A 24,564-nucleotide genomic window follows, 5' to 3' on the forward strand; every position below is an offset into this window, starting at 1 on the left:
TATTCGACGCTCTGCCCTGAACGCCAATGATGATGATGCTAAACAGTCAAACAACCAATCGCGAGTGAGTTCGATAATGAAGGCCTTATTCAGCATACGATGCAATAGATGATTATAGGGGAGACGAAATTGGTGCAAGCAAGCAAAGCATTACGCCATGAGATGAGTTGTCGGTCTCGGTCGTTCGTTCCTGAGAATGCCGGTTGCCGATTGTCGTACGATGCAGCAACACAGTACAACTACAACGTCATCAATACCGAGTGGTGACGGCATATCACAATGGGCCAATACTTTATCAGCATGTGGATTGCAAAGAAATACCATTGCTACACATAAATATTTTACGCATTTTTGATATAAGGCTTAGAGCAAGGTCAAGATTCTATCAAGATGCTCAAAAATGGAACTTTATAGAATAATCTAATCTAAAAATCTCATACTAACGCGGCCAATTCTTGAAAGTATCCTGGAAAATGACAATTACTTCAATCAATAATTTTTCTTGTTAACGCCCAGGCCAACCGCGCAGCATGTACCACAGAGAGAATTCCAGGGAATCAAATAAAATCAGAAATAATACTTAATTCCATTCAATTCCTTGAAATCAATTGATCAATTTTTGACTAAAACTACAATTGTAAGATCAGGAATTGAAAACCACACGACCGCGCATCTCCTATAGCTTGGCTACTCATTTATACAAATTGGAGGATTTCCAGGTATGGCCACGTGGAGTCGCTAGGTAGGGGCTTGGGACGGCTTGAGTTATATTGGGCGCTTTTTCCTAGTTGCCTTCCCCATTTCACTGCCTAAGATGCTCATAAATGGAACAGTAATATAAAAAGCACGACTAAAATATACATATTATTACATATATATTTAAGTCGTGTATAAAAAGTATATCAGTAGCAAGAATTATGCATTTTAATCGAAAAACTACATTCTTAGGCCATGCTTACGTTTTTTATGAGGTAACAATTTGGACACAGGTTAAAGTTCGCTCCGACCAAAAGTTGAATTAAAGAAATTGGAGTACCAAAATATATAGCTTCAAGACTTTTCCTTTCTTTTCGATTTACCCACTTGGCCTGATTCTCTGTGGATTGTATGGATGTTTAGAATTGGCATACAGGCTTGTCCTGCACTCAGTGAACTTATTTTGCTTTTTTAACTGTAACACCTCCAAGGTGCGCTTCCAATGTGAACTGGGAGTGCGCCGTAAATACTAAAGATAGAGCAATACTTAGTTCAGCAATCTTATGGATAATAATTTACTCTATAAATGCCTCAAATATAATATTTTTCAATATTGCTCGGCTGAGGTGTTATAGTTAAAAAAGCAAAATAAGTTCACTGAGTGTAGGACAAGCCTGATTGGCAGACTACATCTAAGCTAATCCGGAAATGTGAATTAATACTAAAAGCCTAGCCCACAGTGGTAGTGGTATGTGGTGGCGAACAACCACACTAACCTTTGTCGGGAAAGAGGAAGTTACGAGCTCGCCGGAACAAATACCGCGTTAGTTTCTGTTCAACTCTCGTACCGTCCGGATCGCAGTTTGTCGCGAGTTAACATCGAAGCAAACAATTTTTTTCACATCCCATCCTACACTTGAAATCGTTGCGGTGTGTGATTTTTCAATTCAGTATTCATTGGTGTGCCGTAAAGATTCGGAGAAGAGAGGTGATTTCATTTATCTTATGTTTTTCATTTTATATCTTTTACGAAGTAGGAAATATTTTATCTGTCTGTTACTCACTCTGTGCCTACTATTATTTGCGAAACCGGTGATGTGCTATAAGATCAAAGTGTTGGAGGTGAAGTCGCAACAAGATCATATACGATCAATTTGCAAGTGTTTCTGCGTTTGGGCGTTGTCTCGTAATGTTGCAAAGAAGATCGTCAAAGGAATCTAAGCTACGTAACAATTCGACTGAAATACGCAAAATATTTAGATAAAATTATTGAAGGCTATCAGCATTACAATGTTATCACACAATTTAAGAGCCGCAAACGTATGCTATAAATGGAGGTCACGAAACCCGAAATGGAATAAGTAGATCAACCGTGATTTGAAACGTTGCAAATCAAAACAGAAAAATCGAAGCTTACACTAGTGTACATGCATATATATATGTACACAGAGTGCAGCTAAAATTAACGGTGATTTCAGCTACATATTTTGTAGCGAAGCTATTGTGACCCTCACAGTTCAGCGCGGTTGTTTGCTGACACCTGATTCGAACGGGTGACACGTAATCGAACTCGTACTCAAAGAGAAAGCTGGCGTTAAGTGAGTCTAGTTTACTGAAAGAATTACCAAATACCAATCTCACCTACTCGCGGGTTTTTCCGTATTTGTGAAGCGAACATCCGATGTAGTTTACCCAATAGTGGTTCTTTTAACATAACGTTGACAGTTATTGGTTTGAACTGCTTATTTTCGGTGAAATATGATTTATAACAGATGGAGTGTTATAAGTGTTATGTGTCACATGATGTGACTCACATCTGTTATTTCTTCTCTCGTTTGTGGGATCTGTAGGATAGATCAAACTTTCCAACCACCGGATTATAATTTGTACACGAAACACACCGTGTAAATACAGTAGTATTCTTTAGTTCTAACCAAGATACCAAGCAAATCTATCTCAAAAGGTTTCACAGCTGCCCTAATTACTGAGACATTTTTCGGTAACACGTGATATGTTAGGATTGCTAGAATTTATTGATAGCATGTATATAAAGGATTTAAAATTATTTTTTTTTATTTTGTCTAAAGCGAAATTTTGGAAGTACACAGTTTTTCAACTCATCAAAAAATCATGGAATGTACATACATACAAACAAATGCCCATTCGGTGCTCGTGTGGCCAAGTGAGTGAGCACGATGATGTTCCGGTAGCAAACTGATGTGTCAACAGTTTGTTTAAAAATAGTTGAATGGAAGCTAAAGCAAATCAAATTTGTTGTTTTGTGCACCTACTTTGAACAGCCGAAAATATTAAATCAATTAAACAAAACTAAACGAAAATCAACTAATAATTATGTTGACTATTAACACAATTTACACCCACAATTGCAGCAGATACATGATTGTGGACTGACTGTAATAAATTTTAAAAGAATTCGTTCTTAAAAGTATGTTTACTGGAAACTGGAAATAAATATTTCAGTCAATTTATGTGAGGTATGAAACCCTTCAGCCCATTTTGTACAATAATTTTGAAAAAGAGTGTCGAGTTAAATTTTTCCAGAAAACTCCAACGGAAACTGCCCGATTATCATCACTGACATTGCTTATATTAAGAATTCATAACGTTTGAACTAAGCATCGCAGAGCAATTTTTTTTAAAGAAACGAACGCAAATTTCTTTAGCAATCGAGCAAAACTAGAAAATATAATTTCTTTTTATTAAATCCTATTTAATGACAGCATTATTTTCGTTCTTTATTACTTTAATTTCTCATGGACCAAGCACCGTAAAAATCCAGGTAAAATATAAGCTAGAAGTCTTCTACAAAATTTTTAACGGTGATTCATCATCGTTGCTCTAGAAATCTAATGAACGGTCATGCGCCGTCCTTAGTCATTTGTTTTTCAACCATAACTCAGGGACGATAAAAATATCTAAACTATTTGTTACTTTCGAAATTCTTTAGAAAGACTTTCAATCTGAAAAAAAGTTGTATGCAAGTAACAATAGTAATTATCTGCGAAATAATTGTGTAGGGAATAAATATTTTGTGTTGCAATTTTTGTGCGTAAAGTACCTTTGAAACAGTTCTAGGTATTGCAATAAAATTAAATGTGAAAAAAATCCCCTTTAATAATATTTTAAATTCTGCTAGCACTCTTAGGGATAACTCCTCGGTTTACTTGAAGTTTAAGCTAATTATTACTAAAATTATATGGGTCTATAGCTGGGAAATGGTTCTTTAAGGTAGTTAAAAAATCCCATTCTGAATGTCACTTAGCATTTACTGTTAATTGATTTACTTGGTGAAAATAACTTAACTTAAATGCATCGAGTTCGTTATTATCAGGTAGTAATCGAGTGTATTGGTCCACATAAGAGTAAATACGAAAGATACAGACTAACTTTATTCAGAAAAATTGTAGATAATAGCTAGTGGTAATTCATCTTACTTTTCAATCATTTTCTTTTAAATCTGATGTTTCTTGAGCCCTCATGTATTATATTCCTTTACGCGGCTGGATGCTCTACAATATATCAATAAGTTATCACTCCAGATAATCGATTCAAGGGTGACATGTGGACTCCCAGCTCTCACGTGCGCCTTGTAGTATTATTTCATAGTATCCACCTTTTCCGGCTAGTGGGTACACTTTTTGACTATGTTTATTTGTTTTTGGTAACTCCGCTCACTTACGCTTGAAAGTTCTACAACAACAATCAAGGCTGGAAATATCAACTTGACGTGAATAAAGTTGCCAAAGGCATGCTAACGTTGTCTGAAAATTGTACTATAGGTTGCAGAGGCGACAAGGCACTCAAAAGTCGCTAAATTTTGAATCATAACGGAGAGTTACCTTCATTTGTGATGGTACTCTCCATTTTGATTCAAAATTTAGTAGTTTTTGAGTGCCTTGTCGCCTCTGTATGTAACCTACAGTCTCTGTAGTTGTACCCACTAGCCACCATTAAAGCAAATCCTAGGTGCTGTATTCCGTTATCGAAACTTGACCTTCTGTTTTTATACGACAGACTTCGCAGCCAGCTGTTAGAGTACAGGACAATTGCAGGGCCAGTTGCTACGATCCTATTGACTTTAACTAGCCGCCATTACGCACGCGAAAAGGTGGATAGTATACTCAATCACTCGAGTGGGTACTTGAATAGCCATTAGTTGATACTCAAGTAAACGTCCCTAAGGTTCACGTGCTACTCCTAAAGCCTTAATTAGTCCGTTCTATCTCGAATAGCCATTCATTGTGACATACTTTTTGAAACACTCCTACCAGCGTTGCACATGGTACGGGACCTGATACCTGCATGTGAAACTTTCTGTCTTTTTTCTACATACTTTGATAGCTGACTGTAGACTAAAAGACAGTTACGAGTCTTACAGACTATCCCAGTCGAGATTCGAACATACTATGACTGGCTTGTTAGACCAGACCGCGTTTTACGTATTATTTACGTCCATAACTGATGACATTAAATGGATACACAATAGTTTTCTTTCTATTTTGTTCAGCAAATTCAATCTAATTCATTCAATCAGAGTGCATCGTATATCTATAAATAGCTCTTATGAATATTCGTAAGTAAATTCCATTTCGATTCAAATAAGCAACTATGAATACGTTGTTTGAGCTGGACCGCCCCGCGGTAAGGTTTGTCTTCCTATGGATAGATTTGCTGAGCGTGAGCTCTTAGAATGGAAAACTATTTTTCTTATTTACCTCATGCAGGGATTGGAAACTTGCGGCATTTAGTAGTGGCCTTGCCACCTTTCTCATTGTTGAACGCAACGCTACATTAAATCGAACAGGTACATTACGTTGCTACAGTGGGTTGCTGATTTAAGGTGTAAGCACAGATATAACACGCTCACTGTTTTATTCTTTGCACGCTGTAACGTCATTCCAAATTTAATGCTGGATAGAAAATATCCCCGTATTCGTCCAAGTGGCGCTTTTTAACGAAAGGAGAGGAAAGGAAGGTTACTTTAGAAAAGCTTGTTTGTCCGAGTGGCAAGGCAATATGTGCTCGACGATATTTTTTGTGGGATTTTCTTCAAAGAGTCATGTCTATTTGTCTGTGGTGTTAGATTTCTATTATCGTTTTTACTTCACAATAAAATTGAAGTGAAGTGAGAAAAACCACATTACGCTAATTTTACGCTAGATTCGTTTCAGCTAGTTACTTCTGTGTCATTTCTTTAATTACCTACATGTACGTGCAAATCGGTTTCTGATCGCAACTGCTCATCGAAAGGATTCTGTAATCGCCTAAAACAGTTACAATGCTAGGTTTTCTTATTGAGAAAATCGTAACTTTTGATTCTACTACATATTTGATTTTGATGAACACCATTTCAACAGGCCCCAAGTCCAACTTGTAGATAAACCAAGTGAGGGTTTTTTTTGCTGGACCATCATACAAAAAAGATCCCTCACTTGGTTTGTTTGCAAGTTGTACTTGGGCCCTATTGAAATGTTGGTCGTCATTTATGCAATCCGGCATTATTCAGTTTTTATTTTTTACTCAACATTCCTGTTGTTTCTTCCACTTACAGCCAAATAAAATACAACCATGAGCTCATCGCAGTACTATCCATTCCAAGTAAGTAACCATTTATTGTTGTAAGCCAGAAACATGTAATAATTTAAGCAAACAAAGCACTAAACCGAACACAACACACAAACTTTAGCATAGCATCGAGTGTATAGCGACAAGATATATTATCCCACAGATTGCAGAACAATACCCAGTAGGTACAGTAAGGGGCCAGACCACACCGACATGCAGTACTGACGGACGTGGTTAGACGCTGCTGTATTCTAGCTAGAATAGTGGTATTGACTATCTATCGTGATGGGCACACAAATTACTACACGTCACACTATTAGATTATCTTGGAATTTTCACGGTCATATGGCAGCCGATGACTGTATCTGACTACCTACTATATAGCTAGTATTAAAACATTTTTCACACACCGACAAGTAAACTGCTTATTTGACACAGCAGCCAGAAAGCGAAGCTTGATGATTCAATCCGTCGGATTGCTAACTATCGCTTAATGAATGGTAATCAAATCGCCTAGGTTGTTTTAGTTTCTGCACAGCTATGTCTAGTATGTTCTATATTCCATAAAATATTTCAGAATTGCTAACTTCATGGCTCAGCTTGACAAGGAAAAATTAAATTGGAGTTCAATTGAAGAAAAACCTCCGCTTATCAAAAATTATACAGATTGCAAATTGTGCTGAGTGCACATAATAAATAAAAAAATGACGATTTTGTTCCATTGAAACCAACACTCATTTGATCAACTGAACCATTGTTACCAGCAGGGCAGTGGTAAAAATTGATTTGAGCGCGAAGGGAACAGCATTCACAGAAAACGTTTTACGGCTTACATCATCCGCAAGCGTCGGTGGGCCTCGCCCCACCATCACGCGATTAATCATCAAAGTTTATAATAAAGGGTGTTCTGGTTTTAAACGCAGAGAAATCTCTTTTGCCTAGACATTCAAAATTTCCAGTAAGGTTATCTCAATGGTTGTGGTTGTAAAACCCTAGAGATGTTTCGTAGAAAAAAAAACAAACAGAATTATTCAATACAGTAATGGATATTCATGGTAGGGTCATTCGTTGTCCCATTTTCTATACTATGTTATGCTCACCCCGCAACGTAGACAGTTACAGTCTGTGTCTAGTCTTATCGACGCCGACACGAGAAGAGCGGATATCCTATCCGAAGGGCATGATGGGGTACAATAAGCTGAGCCTGAGATTTTAGATGTATTGAAATTTAGTAATTAATTCGCTCAGTTATGTATGTACTACGAAATTGTAATAGGAACACAAAGGATCTACTGACAACTATTTTAATTTGACACGTTCAATCAATAAAATCAAGCGAACAGCGTGGGGTAAACGGGCGATAAAATAGGCCATCAGCATGAAACGATAATTGATGTTGCATGTTGAGGCATCTAGAACTATTTCAATAGTGGGACTTCAGCTGGAGGCACGAATCTAACCTGTAGGAAATCTATGTACAGGTTATTTCCAAATTCCCATCCCATGAGCCCCGGTTGGTGTTGCGTTTAGCAGCAATTCATCATTTCGCAATTTATTGCGCAGTTAGAGTTGGTTAAAGTACCGCAACGGAGCTGACCAACCGGCTGACCGAAGTTCAAGGACAGCCCGAAAAAATTTCTAGTCAATGTTTCAATTAGAATTATACTTAAGATGTTCGTAATGTTTCTTACACTAGAGAAGAATTAAAATTATTGTGTATATAATTAATTATTGTGACGGTTATGTGATGCGATCTGCTTCATTCCAAAATTCTCATTCTACTAAAATTCATGTTGAGCTAAAGCTTGATGATTCTTCACGTTGGGGTGTGTGAGTTTCTTGATCGGTTTAACGTTATTCGTCATTAATGTTTTCTGTTGAAACACAAGGTCTTTCATAGCCAATGACAAAATATACAAGTTTGTATCATCGGACTCATGCCCGCCTTATTAATGGCAGGTTGTAAAAAATTCCTGATACATCTACTTACAAGTACATATTGAAGAATGTATCTAATAAACATGATTGTGTCATCGTTTTATTTACTGCTTGTTCTTATTAATCCGCTGGAGGTTGTGTATCTGAATCATTTTTAAAATTCTCGCTCTTCTCATACAAGCGTCGTGGTTGCCATTGACGACCGATTCATTTTGCTAGTGTCTGTTATGAATGAAAAGCAAAAGTCGAATGTTGAATTTTGCTGAAGTTAACAGAACCAACAGCTATAGTTTATGTAGGTATGCTTGTTTTGTTTTTAAAAACTGGAATCATTAAGCGGAAGTGTGCCTTTAAAAAAAAGAGCAATACTTAATTCAAAAGTTTTGTAGATAATAATAAGCTCAATAAGTGTTTCATACAAAACATTTTCAAATTTAGTATGGTTGAGGTGATACAGCCAATTAAGTAAAATCAGAGCACAGCCCTACACGAGGTACGCATTCTAGGTAATATTTTGTATATGGGTCATTCCACGAGAAATTTACAAATTTTTTTTTCTCTTCGGAATATTTTTTTTACGTTCTTTGTTAAAAAAATCGTGCGCGCTTCGATATAAAAATTCATAGCTTCTAGAGTTTCCATTTCTCCATTTCCAAATTTTGCATGCTTCTTCGAGAAAGATGAACAAATATTTTAAAATAAAAAAAGTCGAGAAAAAAAGTTCCAACTTTGAAAAAATTGCAATTGTTTATAAAAGTGCACTATTTAACTATTGAAAAACAATCGAGAGGAGGTATGGTATATCAATTTTGAAAGCTTGTGGAGTAGTGAACACATCTGGTAGAAAGTCATTTTTCAATATTACAAACTATGTTTACAATCAGTATTTAAAAAATAATGATTTTTTCGGATTACAATACTTTAAAAATCATATCTTGCGAATTCCAACAGTAACATCGAAATACAAAAATACGAGTCGATTTTTTTTTGAACAAAGAACGTAAAAAAAATATTCCGAAGAGAAAAAAAAATTTGACTGTAAATTTCCCGTGGAATGACCCATATGTTTTTCACAAGCTGAAATCTAGATTCATCGAAACTCAGAATTCCAATAAAAATTGCCACATCGATGCGATTCTCAAAGGAATCTCAAATATTGCAGAGCAAATTCCACAACCAAGGCTCAGCTTCCAAGATCTTGGCTTATGAATGATTGTTTAGAAGTTTCTTTTTTATTTCCAGCTCAGATGTCTAGACAAATATGGGTAGTTGCAGTTTTTGCCTGCACAAGCATAAATCTAGTACTTAATAAGCCATAGAACAACTAGACATTTACAGAAACTCTTACTCGGGAAAGTCTTGGCAATGATGCAACTCTTTCTAATTTTGACCGCATAATGGCTAGCGATGTATGTTCAATCAATTTCATAGATAGGAGAGCTAGTTTGTGCCAAACAGACCACCCAGTTTTTGATGCATTCTTCTTCTCTGAGAAGTAGGATCAGATTAGAACCTTGGCTTCCTATTCTTCCTCCTCATTCACACCTTTTAAGTTGTAAGTCGCTTTGGTCGTTTGTTCCTGGTGTCGGCGGTGCTTTTGAAGAAAACCGTTTTCGCCGCTCTGTCGTCTGAGGGGGCCGCCCATTTGGCATAAAGTCAGTTTGCTTCATACTATTTGGCATAACGCCAATTGACATAATTCCTCTGCCAGAAACCCTGCGCCGGAAATCCAACACGGATCCGAGTTATCCTCCGAAATCTCCCAGTTGCCCACTTGAAACATCCATTTTTCGTTTGTACCCAGGCCTGTCGGATCCTTCCATCACTCGACATAATGGGTTCCTCTCCACGAATCCAGCAATTCTGGTTATTCCCATCCCCACACTCTTAAATGATTCTACCCGTAAATAGGTCGGATTTAGCTAAAACTAGGTTGAAACTACTCAAAATGCCCTAAAAGTGTATAACGGGTACGGGTAGAATCATTTAAGAGTGCATATGCACATACATCAAATCTCCGGATCGCAAAGGCTTAGTTTCACCAAACCACTTGGTCCCCTGATTCAATGCTGGATCTTTTTGCAGTTTCCGCCGAAGTGCTTTCATCCTCCGAACGGCCATCGGATAGCTATCGGAAAACCGGCGCGTATCATCTGTCCACAGTAACCCCGTTTCATAATGATTCTCTACTCTTATCGTCGTCGCCTTGAGGATTTTATAAGCAGCATTATAGCTGGACTGGACTGGACCTGCTCATGAACAGGTTCTGGTGAAGTGAATGAAGTAACTGCTGCATCTTCGGATATATACTGCTGATTCTGAGTCATGTCATGCAATTTCAACCCAATCAGATTGTAAAAAAGCAGTCTCATCCGGGCAAACTTGATCTTGGCGGTAACCTCCGAAAGGAGTCACGCTTAAGCTAAGCGTTTTATCGAAATGGATCCGCGACGGCTACAAAGTGTGAATGCACGGCTTTTTCTTCCTCGAACTCGAACCGTAGATTGTGCATCCAAGTCTCGACCGAACTGTGATCGAGTCACCAGGTTTGGCGACTCTTGACTTCAGCGGCGCGAACAAGTATAGATTATCTAAGTCGACAAGGGTCGTGAGTACCGCTTATAGTATACTTAAAGCATCATTAGGACCATCTGGGTCTGTTGATTGGTAACAAATAAACAATAAACAATAGATCGTCTTCCACGGGAAGTCCAGCCAAATGGTGATAGCGCTTTACAACATCCGCGAACCGTACGTTCTGTTTTGGCAGCTGCAACTCCGATACGATTCTGCCGTTAAACAACAGAAACTCTTCCTTCGATCCTCTCGCGGAAATCATCAATTCCACCTTCCTAGAATTGTTTCAATGGGGTTGATATTACTGGTCCAAGTGACGATTGGAGACTAGCCACTGAATCGACTGACCAACGTAGTCAAGGACTCTTTATCGAGAAACACCACAGTATCCAACTATTGATTTCTCACATGAAGCGCCACCTCCATCATGCGAAAAATTATCGAGCATCGCTTACCGTTGACCACTGAGTTGTGCTTTCTGCTTCTGAATTGAGTCTTCCATCCGGTGCCCAGCGAATCACTTTTGGCTTATTCGTTTTAGTAGGTTTACCGACTACGAGTTATTCTCTCTTGGTCCTTGTATTGATTCGCCTCATAGGAATAATTGTCAATTGCTGTGTGTAAGTTAGCACCAAACAACAAAATCTAGCTAAATTATCTATTGTGCCAATTGGCTTTATGCCATATAGGGTAGCCAGTAGCCACCATAATCTACCGGCCTACCGTTTCAAATCCATAAACAACTACAGGCTTAATAAGGGTTTTGGAGGCGGCGTATGCATAACTTGATCGTAACGTTCTGCGAAGTGCATATATATTTCATATTCGACGTATTTATTTTTAGCCAAATCCGCCTAGCACCATTTTCAGTCTAATGTAGACTGATTACCTTCGCCATCGCCATAACATCCAAGTTAGCTGCAAGGCCTATAAGTTTCGATGCCCCGTCATCGGATCACCTTCTCAAAAGCGATGTTGAAAGGTATTCAAGATAAACACTTATCTTGTTTAATCCTTTGCCGCGTCACTTAGGGACTCGAGTGTGTCCCCGAGATCCGCACGAAACATAATAGAATCCAATGTTGCTCCGATCAGTCGCGTTAGTGTATCCGCAAAACCATGTTCGTCCATTACCTGCCATAGCTGGTTTCGTTCGACTGTATCGTATACTGTTTTAAAATCAATAAATAAGAATTGTTCATTTCATAAAGTGAACACCTATTTATTTTCGAACAAATTCATAAGTTTGGGTTGTATACATTGAAATGATTGTACGTTATGATAGAGTCAAGTAAATTACAAGATTTACTGCTTATTTCTGAAAAATGCTCTAGATCTCGATCTGGCAAAAAAGAGAGGAGTTGTGTGTTTTCGGTTGATAGGCAGAAGTCGCTTTTCCAGTGCATAGAAATGACCTAGTTCTTAAAGAGATTAAGAGAGTATTTGTTTAGATGTAATATGACTGCTACAGAGCGCTGGTCCAGATTAATTTCCGTATGCTTCATGTATTCTAGCAAAATCTAAATATAGAAATTCTCTACCCGTACATTCATTGCAAGTTTATGCCTTTTTGCCTATTATCCAACTGCAGCATCCGGATTTCTTACCCATATTTCAATATATCAGCAGGACACTCACTGACCGGAAATTAAATTTCAGTATTTTGAGTTTCTCCTCAAATTATGACTCCGTGTCGTGTTGACATAACCAATTGCATTGATATATAAGCCTTTAACTTATCTACTAAAAGCGTTATTATTGAGATTTAGACAATCTGTGAAAACTGTCATATTTCTTAATATCACCTAAAATGTAGGCAACTGCATACAATACGCAGTATTTTAAACATAGACCATTCAGTTATGGTGTGCTAAAAATATCTTTATTGAGTTTTGCGAATCAGTGATAATCTAGCTAGTGCATTTCAGATACGGCATTTATGTCCACAACAGCTACTACAGATAGCCGTGTGTACATCGCCCAATAAATCAAATAATTCGATTAACGCTACTGTGATTTGGTGACAGGAAATAATCGCTTTTTGATAAGATTTCATTTTTTTAATTAATGCGAAGTTGAGACTACTTTCTAAAATAATTAAATTTGAAACCTACTTTTCTATAGTTTTCAACACATTACTGGCGGGAAAATCCAAAACATGTCGCCCCCATTCTCATGACAATAAATTTGAACACCGCGAAAGTCGTTATAGTTTTCCCCCCTTTCAAAGCAGCACCTCTAACGGAGAAACTGAATCTCACCGTGGTATTGATTAGTTTCTACTTTTTTTTTTCTTCCCCGGCGCGTACAAAATTCCCAGAAATTACTCATTTAGCCTTGACTACCGGCAAGTCGTTATTACTATTTCGCTCTTCGGCATTCCGCTCGCTTACTATTCGACTCACAGTAACACTAAATCGAATTGTGCGGAAAAACGGTAGAAAGAAAACTTCGCCCTCCACCGCTACCGTTGGCATTAGTATACACACCGAAAGGGCAACGCTGATAAATGATGTTGCTGTTAGTTTGTAGGTGCGGCCCACATAATCCGACAACCAGTCAAAATGTGATCGGAAAAAGTTGTGGCCCAAAATTTCGTAAAGTTATGCTCATTATCTGTAGTTCACCACTGTATAGACCTATCATGGGAATGCTGCATGGGTTGTGTCAAACGTAGGGCGTAGAAGGTAGGAACGAGTAGAGACATGTAACATGTGAATAATTCGTGCTCCAAATTCACGCTTTCCCACTGCTGTGAAAGGTGCTGAATAATTCATGTGGACAGCTTATGCAGAGAACACGCGGGCTTCTGCGTGGGCCGCGCCATTGTGGGTCGAGAATATATTTGTACGACAAGTTTGACTCGATAGGCCGAATGTCCGACTCAGATGACGAATACGACGAGGAGGAAGTGGAACCGATTGTAGATGAGTATGTTACGATACCGGTGAGTGAAGACAAACAGTAGGGAACCAATCAGTCGCATTAATTGGGGCTAATAGCAATAATGACACAATTTAACCTATTTACTATAATGACACCTACTGAACAATGAAAGTACCCAATCTAAGTTTTTTCATGAAATATCACGTTTTGTAGTGCACCCCGACGGTCTACCCGGCCGATCCGTTCGACGCCACCGAGGATGCCGCAACGTTGCGCAAGGCCATGAAAGGTTTCGGAACCGACGAGAAGGCCATCATTGAAGTTCTGGCTCGTCGTGGAATTGTGCAGCGTTTGGAAATTTCACAGGCTTTCAAGACAGCCTACGGCAAGGATTTAATTAGCGATCTGAAATCGGAACTGGGCGGCAAATTCGAGGATGTTATTCTGGCTTTGATGACTCCGTTGCCACAGTTTTATGCCAAGGAGCTGCACGACGCCATCTCTGGTATCGGTACCGACGAGGAAGCTATCATCGAGATTTTGTGCACCCTGTCCAACTATGGCATTAAAACTATTGCTGAGTTTTACGAGCAACTGTATGGTGTCTCGTTGGAATCCGATCTGAAGGGCGATACCAGTGGAGCATTCAAGCGTTTGTGTGTCTCGCTGGTTCAGGGTAATCGCGATGAAAATACTGTAAGTGTGTACGACGTTTACGATGATGGAAAAATTCTTTAACTCTAGAATTATGTTACAGGGTGTTGATGAAGGTGCAGCTGCAGCTGATGCCCAGGGTTTGTTTGACGCCGGCGAAGGCCAGTGGGGAACAGATGAGTCCATTTTCAACCAGATTTTGGTCACCAGATCGTACCAGCAATTGCGTGCTGTATTCGAAGCCTACGAAAACCTCGCTGGTCATCCGATCGAGGATGCTATTAAGCGTGAATTCAGTGGCGCCGTCGAGGAAGGCTTTAAGGCCATTGGTGAGTATTGGGGTAGGTGACGAGTTCATTCTAAGTTTATGCTGATAATGTTATGTTTTTAGTACGTTGTGTCCGATCGAAGGTTGCATACTTTGCCAAGCGATTGCATCATTCGATGGCCGGACTGGGAACCAACGATAAGACGTTGATTCGTATTATCGTTAGCCGCTCCGAGATCGATTTGGGCGACATCAAGGAAGCTTTCCAGGAGATGTACGGAAAGTCGCTGGAATCATGGATTAAGGTAAATATCCGCTACCAAGCGCTGCTTAGTTGATTTTGTTTCGATTCTAAAGCCGCCGGTAAATATTTTTGATAAAGTTTCGGCCCGTTCTGTCTGGGGTAGTGTCTAATCCTATCTAATATCTTCCGCTCGTGTATCGGACCGTGGCTTCCGTGCCAGTACGGGCTATGATACAATCGGTTTAACTCACATCTGTTATCAAATATTTTCCCTACACATACACTTTCCTTTACTTTCGATATTTTTGCACTCAAAACCACGCATTATAACGGACTGTTGATTATGTGAATGATAATGAACGGCTTAGATATGGATTTCTATGGTGCTTTGTTCGTTCCGGGAGGTAGCTTAATAGATCATGTATTCACAATCATTCATAATTGCATGCTTATAATTTCGCTACTTCTTTCGATGTTGTAGAACGTTAAACTTATTTCAAAACATTGAGGAAAATCACATCATATTATAATGTTGGAAAACTCCAAATAATATCCCCATAGAGATAATTCTTTAAGAAATTCTCAAAGCCAACGAATATTCAGGAAATTTGTGCGCTGGCATACAAACATATAAATTTTGGATATTCAGTGCGTTGGACCAGCAGATTACCAGGGTAACATATTTAAGAAACCACTCTATATTCTAAGTTGAGACAAAATTCAAGTGGCAAATTTCCTAACGTAATATTTTAATCTCGGACTTTTCAGTTCTTCCAAATGTCATTTTAACTCGTTTTTGAAAGAATTTAACTCTATCAGTATCAGACATTTTTTCCCATGAGAAAGAGTTTGAAGGGCATTATCCTAAGAGCGCATCCCACCCTTGACGTAGAATTACGAAAGTTTGCGTTTTATTAGTATTCACAGCTTTTATTGGTAGTTGACGGGTTGACTGTAAATGTTAAACTAACTATTGCCTAAAACAATTCAATTTTGCACATGAAGTATGAGGGGTCCTTCTTTCATCGCTCATTTTTTACTATAAAATATTCGCTTTCAAACACATCATTGAAAGGCAAGTGTTTAATCTTCCTAGCTCTCCAGGAAGATTAAATAATCTCTTCCTAATCTCCTGGCTATTTGCATATTTGCTATGCTTTTATTACATTGAAAAGCTTGCAGTATTAAATATGACTCAGGGGTAGTGTAAGCAATTAAACAGTACAGAAAGCTGAAAAACTTTTGATCTTAGAGAACTAGGTTTCTCTGGCTTTTCACTACCTATTCCCAACAATAATTGTCAATAAATCATACTTATAAACTACTACCGCGTCTAGTCACCGTGTATATTACATGCAGAACACTATTTTAACACAAAATGGTACGACTATCAACGAATTTATGTCTCCAAAACATTTGATTGATTAGTTGGCGCTTCCCGGCAACTAACAAATGGCAAACCGATTCTCGTTCTTTTATCGAATCCAGGGTTCGATCCTCGAATGTTAAGTCCTGAGTTATACGTCTCCATTCGCCCTTAACACGCGCTGCTTAAGCCATGAGTTCTTTGGTTTCGATCCGGGTCTCTACTGAATATCATCTTCGTTGGTGGAACATCCAATATTTGACATCACTGCTACATGCCCAGCTCACTATGGCCTGTTGTATTCTATCAACTTCACAATACTTTTTTGGCGTTCAACGTTTTTGCATACTTGGTGAATCTCGCAATTCTTAAGGCTACGCCTCAGTACATTTTTCAGCTTGCCATCAAGAGTTGACAGCAGAATTTTTCGTTTGAAAATTGACGGATTGACATTTTTAGATATAATTGAATGTCTTGTGGTCGTTCAAGTATTTTTTTTCAGTATTCTGCACTTCATTCATTCACTTCGCTTATTATCCGTGCTTGAGTGTCGGAATTTTCGCCCTTTTTCCATTTTAGGCTGTTTACACTTTTCAACTACAACCAGGAAGTGCCCTTGAACAAGAGGCTTCATTGCGCATCTCGAGCCAGTACCATTCTTACAACTTGTCCTGGCATGCATGCAGAATGTTTCGAGTTGATTTTTTGTTAGTAGTTCTTGTATCCACCTAAGATTATCAGGGTTTTAGCGTTCGAGGCAACTTACTCACTTACTTGAGTCGCTTGCCGTCCTAAGACAAAGCCGGTTGAACAAGGTTTCTCCAACTAACTAAGTTGTAGGCTACCGCTCTCCAATTCCTCGGACACCGAGTACTCTCGACCAGATCTCGCTCCACCTGGTCTAACCATACTGCTCGCTGCGCTCCTGGTCGTCTTATTCCTACCGAATTTTAGGCAAACACCGCCTTTGCAGTGCAGTTGTCCGGCATTCTTGAAACATGCTCTGTCCATCGTATCCGTCCAGCTTTAGCCACCTTTTGGATACTGGGTTCACCATAGAGCTGTGCGAATTCATGGTTCATCCTCCGCCTCCATACTTCGTTCTGCTGTACGCCGCCAAAGATCGTTCATAGCACTCGTTTTTCGAAAATTCCGATGACTCGCAGGTCCTTCTCGAGCACTGTCCGTATTTCATGCCCGTAGAGAACAACCGACGTCTTGTATAGGGTGCAATTTGTACGGGGAATTAGTCTGCTCGACCGCAATTGCTTGTGAAGCACGACTTCTGCTGATAATACGCCTCCGAATCTCACGGCAGGTATCATTGTCCTCCGTTACCAGTGAGCTAAGGTAGACACATTCGTCGACTACCTCCAACTCATTGCCGTCGATCATTATACTACTGCCCAAGCGGCGTCGGTCGGCCTCGGTTCCGCTGCCCAACATGTGCTTTAATTTAAGACGTATTTACCTTTAACCCAATCTTTTCTGCTTCGCGCTTTAGTCTGGTGTACTGTTCAGCCACCGCCACAGATGTTCTGCCGACAATATCCATATCATCGGCAAAGCAGATGAGTTGACTAGATTTGTTGAAGATCGTGCCCCGCATCTTGAATAGCAGGCATGAGAGACCGCCATCTTGACGTAACCCTCTATGTGATTCAAATGAACTTGACAATCCACCCGAAATCCGAACACAGCATTGTGTACCATTCATTGAAAAATAAATCAGTTTGATGCGGTTCCTGGGGAAGCTGTTCTCGTCCAAGATTTTCCATAGCTCTTTCCCGTCGATGGTATCATATGCGGCTTTGAAGTCAACGAACAAATAGCGCGTGGGAGCTCTGTATTCACTGCCCTTTTGGAGGATCTGCCGCAGTGTAAATATTTGATCCGTTGTTGACCGACCTTCGACAAAGCCGGTCGCCCTTGTTATAAATCGGGCGATAACCCCATCTTTCCACTCCTCCGGTAGTAGTTACATATCCCAAATTCTAATAACTAGCCGGTGCCTACAAACGGCCAGCTTTCTAGTCCCATTTCAATAAGATCCGCTCCGATGCCAACTTTGCCAGCTGATTTGATGGTCTTTGCCTGCATGATGGCCTCCTTAACTTCGCCTATCGTTGGGGCTGGCATGTCTTCCCTGTTTGTTGCTTCGCTTTCCCCGCCACCATTGTTCTCCGCCTGGGCGCCATTCAGGTGTTTGTCGAAGTGCTGGTTCCACCTACAACGACACAGGACAACACATTTATTGATTAAGCCGTCCGCTCCGGGTTAGACGCTGTTGTAAGCCGCTCCCGTCATGGAGTGCCGCCGGTCACTAACTTTAGAAAAGATGCTCTGCCTTGCAGTGGAATTGCCGTCAAGAGCAACCTGTGACATGGGACCAGACGCCCAAGGCGCGCAAGACCGTTGGAGGAGGTCAAACAATTTGTTTTTATAACTCATTTCGCTTAACTAAGTCGTACGCCTTCTTAAAAATTTTCGTTTGATAGAACCCTCGCCGAACGTTTTCTACCGTTCGTTCGTACGTTTATATTGTTCTTGTAAGTTTTTTTCGGCATGCTGTCTTGTTAGGGCCACGATGATGGGTTTGCTTTTTTGGAGATAGCAAGCAGGACATAGCATTTTATACTTCAGTCATTCACTCTTATTTGCTGCCCGTACTATGGGCCAGTCTGTCCGAAAATTTATTTTATTTGTTAAATGTGTTATGTTCAAGAACCTCCCAGTTGCCTCCGAGGTATGACGCTGGCCTAATAAGCCAGTCGTCGTATGTTCGAATCTCGACTGGGAGAGGCTGTTAGCGTCAATAGGATCGTAGCAACTGGCCCTGCAATTGTCCTGCACTCTAACAGCTGGCTGCGAAGTCTGTCGTATAAAAACAGAAGGTCAAGTTTCGATAACGGAATGTAGCACCTAGGCTTTGCTTTGCTTTGTTATGTTCAAGAGCCTGTATTAACAGTGCATGAATTCGATCACATTTAACATGTGTTTTGTTGCACTTTCTATTCTAGATATAGATTTGCACTGATTTTTCTGTCTTTATCTAGTTAGCAGAATTTTAATTTCAATTAGGATAATGTGCCGTATTTTATTTTGAACCTTCAATGAGAAAATAAACCCGTCAAAGCCATTCACCACGAAAGTCTTGCACGATCTGTATAGAAATCGCTCACGCTTAATTAGTCAGCTTGATTTGAACGTCTTAAACAAGACTCGTCTTGAGAAACATCTTGTTCTGTAGATAAAACGTCAAAGAATTTTTTGTTTAACTCATTTTTTACTATCGTTCCTAGAACGCACCAAGCCTTGTAAATACAAACGTTATTATCAAAATTGACACTTCTTGCAGGGCGACACATCGGGCGATTACAAACGTGCTCTGTTGGCCATTTCCGGATATGTGTAAACCGCAGAGTCCTACCGAACAGACCGAACACACAAATGCTATTGTTGTTAATGGATGGCTTGCGATGATTTATTGTTTGCAACTTGCAACGAATGGGCGACCTTTTTTTTCTCTTAATTTGCACCAACATCACCACACGACCTGTTTTTGGGGTCGACACGACAGCCTTAATAAAAATGCCTTATTCTCGAAATATTCACCATGTTCAGCAATAACTTACTACGTAAACGGAGATATAACGAACTCAGACTTAGCATGTACGACATTGCAAATTTGTTTTCTATTTAAATAATGTTAAGCCGAGAGAGCGAAAATAAAATGTTGCGAAACAATGCCATTTTTAGTTTCTATATTTCTAGTAGCTTTTTTCGTGTTTTATGTAACTAACCTTTACTTATCAAACACATTCCATGTAACGATCTAATCAGCAATCATTCTTCTGTGTAGGTAGAAATTTACTTCAAGCGCACTGTTTTTTTTGGTGGAAATTATCAAAATTTAATGGATCTATAAATGCAATATTTACCGAACGGTTTTTCATTATTTTTTGCTGTTAAATTGCTATGTGTACAATTATATTTCGATGAATATGGATCGTATTTTCCATTTGGAATCTCCACAGGAGGACCTTGAAGGCGAGAATGCGCTGCTTCTGTACCATATGGCAGCATATTAGAGCGCCACAAGTGGCTTTTACAACTGAAATTATATTGGCTATATTGCATTTAATGTTTTGAAATGTTTTATGATATGTCATTCACCATTCCACTTAAAATGCGGATTTTATTTACATATAATAACTAATATTTAAATAAATAAATATTCTACAACACAGACAGTTAACTGTCCTTTTCCGTTCAGAGAAAATGGGGGTTGTAATTTTTTTTAAATCTACAAATACTAAAAGTACATCCACATAGGTGATGTTTTCTCATTTCCGATGCGAATAAATTATTGACTGGTTGTTCGCCGTAGCTATTATTAGTTCTTAACAGGCATGGTCCGATCACTTTGACTCAATTTTGATTCATTTGACAGTACCGTCTCAGCAGAGCAAAAATTGACAAAGTTACATATGGGACATTTGTAGAACTAGTTATTATCTACAATTTTGCTGAATAAAGTTTTGCTGTATCTTTTGCAGTTACGGCGCAACAACGCTAGTAACTCATTAGTGACTAAATGAACGTTCACTTAGTTACTAAAGAGGTACTAGTATGTATTGTAACACCGTAGATATAAAGGATACAGGAATTCTTTATTCACCAAAATTGTAGATAATAACTAGTTCTACAAATGTCCCATACTTAACTTTGTCCTATTTTGCTCGGCTGAGACAGTACTGTCAAGTGAGTCAAAATTGAATCAAAGTGATCGGACCATCCCTGGTTCTTAACAATTGAAAAATTATTATAGGCGATTAACTGAACAGAAAAAACGTTTTTTATAAATTTGCCTTCATAGAAAGGCGCTTGCGTATGAAATAAACTTCAAGAATTTGGCTAATGAGCACCTCTCATTCCTTCTGTTTCTTTCCCAGGAGGATTGTGACGGTGATCTTGGTGACCTGTTGGCAACACTGGCCTCCTACTAATGTTAAAGAAGCAATTTTGCTGTGAAGATCAGAAAAAAAGATTAGATTACACCAAATTTGATAGACCTGCATTTCAATAGTCCATCGAATAGAATAACTTGGTTTCGGGCTTGTGTAGCTTTTGTTTTACGCCAATAATGTTGGTCAACTACGAACTATATGTATAACTATAATTCGGTTTGTTCTCCCACTTCCCCTAATAGGACGACTTGGGAAGCGATTTGGGCGACCTGCTTGCCGAACTGGCCTCCTACTAGATCTAGAGCGCTGTGGATTAATCACCCAATGGAAGCATAGAGTAGTGCAACAATCCCTAAATATCTATGTTCATTCTATTTATGTTTTGTTTTAATGTTTCATGAATATTTATCTTCTTTAAGATTTTTTTCGGGATTATATAGATCTGATGTGTTGTAAAAAGGACTACACAAAAATATTGATAAATTTGCAAAGATTGTATTTGAAACTGTCGCACAAATTAACACAAATGGAGAAAATCTCCCATATCTATGTTGAACTGGCTTTAATAGCTTTGTTGTCTAAAAATTTGGTTTTGATGACATCCTTTAAGTTGTACTAGGTCGAATCTAAATCTGCAATAGGTTCTGTTGTTCACATAATCAATTAGGCACGTTTCCCAAACGTAACGCTGGGTCAAAACTCACCAAAGTATAACATTTTCTTTCTAGGACGATCTAAGCGGTGACTACCGAGACGTTTTAGTGACCATTGCGTCCTTTTAATTCAAACAAGCAACCCACCATATTCGTATTAAAATCGAAATTTATTTAACAAAATAAACCAGAAAAGCATCATTTATCTGCCGAAAAACGGTCACAATAAAAGCACATTGATGTGGTACCTTGGGATAATCACTTTTTCCGAAACCTCCTGATACCCGCCTCGGTGATGTGAAACTTAACGGTGGCAGAAGGCCGAAGCAAACTTTTACCGATAGAGGCTAAAATGGTTCCTGGTGCATCGTCTCTATTGCTAGACGGACCAAGAATGATTCTTTGGTTGATTTTGTGACTGTGGCTTTCCCCAAGTGCAGGCACTACCATGCTACTGCTCGGATCGTTTGGATTGAATCTGGTTGTTACGTCGTTGGTAATTATCACCTAAAAATTAAATGCCTACGCTTTATAATTGAAATCTTGTTTTTTGATAAAGTAAGGTAACCAAAACGTTTTCGCTTTCCTTTAAATTGCATGCAAAAATCAGGTGAGAGCTTTTCGAGGTTTACTTACAGCACATTTATACTGATTGGCCAAAGCATGCAGTTTCGTTAAAATTTGATACCCTATCCTGATCCGTTCCATTGTGTTTTCTATATTGTTTCTGATGATGTACGACATTGAATCTAGTACAACAAGCCTAATCTAAAAAAAAGTAAGATTACAAAAACTTTCATCGTTACCTTACTGCGTTACCTACTTTCTCTTCTGCTCTCAACAACCGTTCCAGAGAATTGATTCCGTCTAGGAGTTCCGAACATTGTTGGATATGTTTATAGTAAACTCCATCCATTAGTTTGTCTACTGTGAAATCCCTGATAGCGTAAGCTAAACCTTTCCTATGTACACTTACGAGCTTTTGACAGTGCTGAACACATCCAGTTGCCATTTCTGAGTAGATTAAAAAGAACTATATCAGAGATCAGAGGTATTAAAAGATTAGTTTGCTGACACTAATACTGACCTTCTAACCTTTGAGGAGTGAAACCAAAATTTGTATCGAAAAACATTGTTTTGCCACCCAAGCCTCCTAGTTCGGCCGGTATCTGAGTGCTTACCGATAGTTGAATGCTTGAAATTTGTGTAACGATGAACATACAATTAACCAAAATAGGTATATTTACTTCACATAAACTTGCTGTCTGTGGCGTCATAAAGTAGTAATTCCAACAAATTAGGTCTTTTCGAATTGTTCATGTGCAATTGACCCCATATTTTTGATCAAGGCAATAACTTTGTATCAGAAAAAAGTTTGATAAGCTTGCGGCTCAAAATCAACCTGAACTCGACCAACCGTTTTCAGCCGCACAGATTCAATAAAATATCTTGGTTAATTAAAAAAAACTCACCACAGCTGCGTCTTTCCGCTACCGGGAGGCCCGCAGAACTCCGTAATTTGTCCCACGGGCACCCCGCTGCTTCCGAGGGCCACGTCCAAGTCCTTGCAGAAAGTAACGATCCCTAGTTGTTGACTTTCTTCTTTCCAAATATCTAGACATGATTTGGAGAACATTTATACGAGTCATACGAGTATATGTTGTAATAAGCTAATGGCACAAAAATATTTGTTAGCAACTGGTTTTAAACCTGGAAACAGTCCAATAAAATCGATTAAATAATATGCAGGACACAACAACCCGGATGTTAAACAATCGATGCAAAAGCCAAAACCCAGCCAGAAGTGCTGTTTTATTTTGTTTATATTTTATTGGATGCGTTCTGATGAATATTTCTAACCAAAGCTGCCAGATAATGATGACAATATTAATTAGTCAGAATTAACAGAAGGGCGAAAGCATCTACCCTTTGCACCCATGAAGTAATTTGCGGTTTCGTCACTAACGAGAATGACATTAGCTGGGACCACACCATCGGCAGGCAACCATGTTTTTGCCGCCAACATCTCGTGTGTGCGAAAATGAGATAGCATGTCAGCACTGCATTTCACTCAACTGCCAGCAGTCTGATTTGGGCCCGCTGTCAAATTTTGAGCCCAGGACATGTTGTCGCTGACGTTCACTGCAGCTCGTTATAGAGATGTCGATGGGGTGGCTGAGACACATTTATGTATAGGAAGTTAGAGGGGAGCAAAGAGTGGAGGAGAGGATCCGGGAGTTTGAAATTTGATGTTGTTGATATTATTCCTACTGCAAACATCCTCAGCAAGGGCCCCAGTAAATGTCAAAAAATCTTTATACCGTGGACCCCCGTTCGTTTGACCGTTTTTAATCTGAACACTTTTTAATTTGAACCCCGTTGGTTTGCACGACGTGCAAATTAAAAATGGTTCAAATGTCATTCTCAACATGGCATCATTTGCCTTCGCAGACAAGGCACATAAACACAATTTGTTTGTACTGATCTAGCGTGTTTAATCCTAGTTTAATCAGTTTCACATTTCGTTTCCCAACGATTACGATAGTATAATCAATATATATAGAATGCCAGTGTCGCTGCAGTGCGCGTGGTAAACATCACACATGTTCAGATAATGTATTTACATTATATATGCAAATGTGTGTGTGCCTGAGATTCATCAAAAGAGGAATCTCATTGTCAAACTTTGGCAACCAGTTTAAAATTTCAATTATGGCTGCCAAATA

The 24,564-nt window shown here is 39.0% G+C and overlaps 2 protein-coding genes across 6 annotated transcripts; one reads left to right on the top strand and one right to left on the bottom strand.

Annotated features, from left to right (window-relative positions):
- Window positions 1-1,540: 1,540 nt before the first annotated feature.
- LOC128744104 (annexin B9) lies at window positions 1,541-22,079 on the top strand. Of its 5 annotated transcripts, none has more exons than XM_053840885.1 (6): window positions 1,541-1,684; window positions 6,269-6,315; window positions 13,897-14,379; window positions 14,441-14,666; window positions 14,729-14,910; window positions 21,914-22,079. In XM_053840885.1, exons 2-6 carry the CDS (start codon window positions 6,286-6,288, stop codon window positions 21,965-21,967), a joined length of 975 nt encoding a protein of 324 aa, XP_053696860.1. In that variant the 5' UTR covers window positions 1,541-1,684; window positions 6,269-6,285; the 3' UTR covers window positions 21,968-22,079. The 5 variants fall into 5 exon arrangements, with proteins under 5 accessions (XP_053696860.1, XP_053696862.1, XP_053696861.1 ...); XM_053840887.1 differs by lacking the exon at window positions 21,914-22,079 and adding an exon at window positions 21,428-21,739; XM_053840886.1 differs by lacking the exon at window positions 21,914-22,079 and adding an exon at window positions 21,171-21,415.
- On the bottom strand, window positions 21,920-23,622 carry LOC128744106 (DNA repair protein RAD51 homolog 3). Its single transcript, XM_053840889.1, has 5 exons — window positions 23,311-23,622; window positions 22,926-23,032; window positions 22,662-22,852; window positions 22,475-22,606; window positions 21,920-22,345 (listed from the first exon to the last, which is right to left on the bottom strand). The coding sequence occupies exons 1-5, from the start codon at window positions 23,472-23,474 to the stop codon at window positions 22,097-22,099; spliced, it is 843 nt and encodes a 280-aa protein (XP_053696864.1). The 5' UTR covers window positions 23,475-23,622; the 3' UTR covers window positions 21,920-22,096.
- Between the last annotated feature and the right edge of the window lie 942 nt (window positions 23,623-24,564).

Source organism: Sabethes cyaneus, chromosome 3 (genome assembly GCF_943734655.1).
Source record: "Sabethes cyaneus chromosome 3, idSabCyanKW18_F2, whole genome shotgun sequence".
NCBI classification, from domain to species: Eukaryota; Metazoa; Arthropoda; class Insecta; order Diptera; family Culicidae; genus Sabethes; species Sabethes cyaneus.

Bases quoted from the DNA above. Each gene is read 5' to 3' on its own strand.
- LOC128744104 (XM_053840884.1), top strand. From the start codon at position 6,286: ATGAGCTCATCGCAGTACTATCCATTCCAA. The intron at 14,380-14,440 runs GTAAGTGTGTAC...ATTATGTTACAG, and splicing joins GTAATCGCGATGAAAATACT to GGTGTTGATGAAGGTGCAGC. The intron at 14,911-19,573 runs GTAAATATCCGC...CACTTCTTGCAG, and splicing joins CGCTGGAATCATGGATTAAG to GGCGACACATCGGGCGATTA.
- LOC128744106 (XM_053840889.1), bottom strand. From the start codon at position 23,474: ATGTTCTCCAAATCATGTCTAGATATTTGGAAAGAAGAAAGTCAACAA. The intron at 22,607-22,661 runs GTAGGTAACGCA...ACTTTTTTTTAG, and splicing joins TGTTGAGAGCAGAAGAGAAA to ATTAGGCTTGTTGTACTAGA. The intron at 22,346-22,474 runs GTAAGTAAACCT...TTTAATTTTTAG, and splicing joins CCAATCAGTATAAATGTGCT to GTGATAATTACCAACGACGT.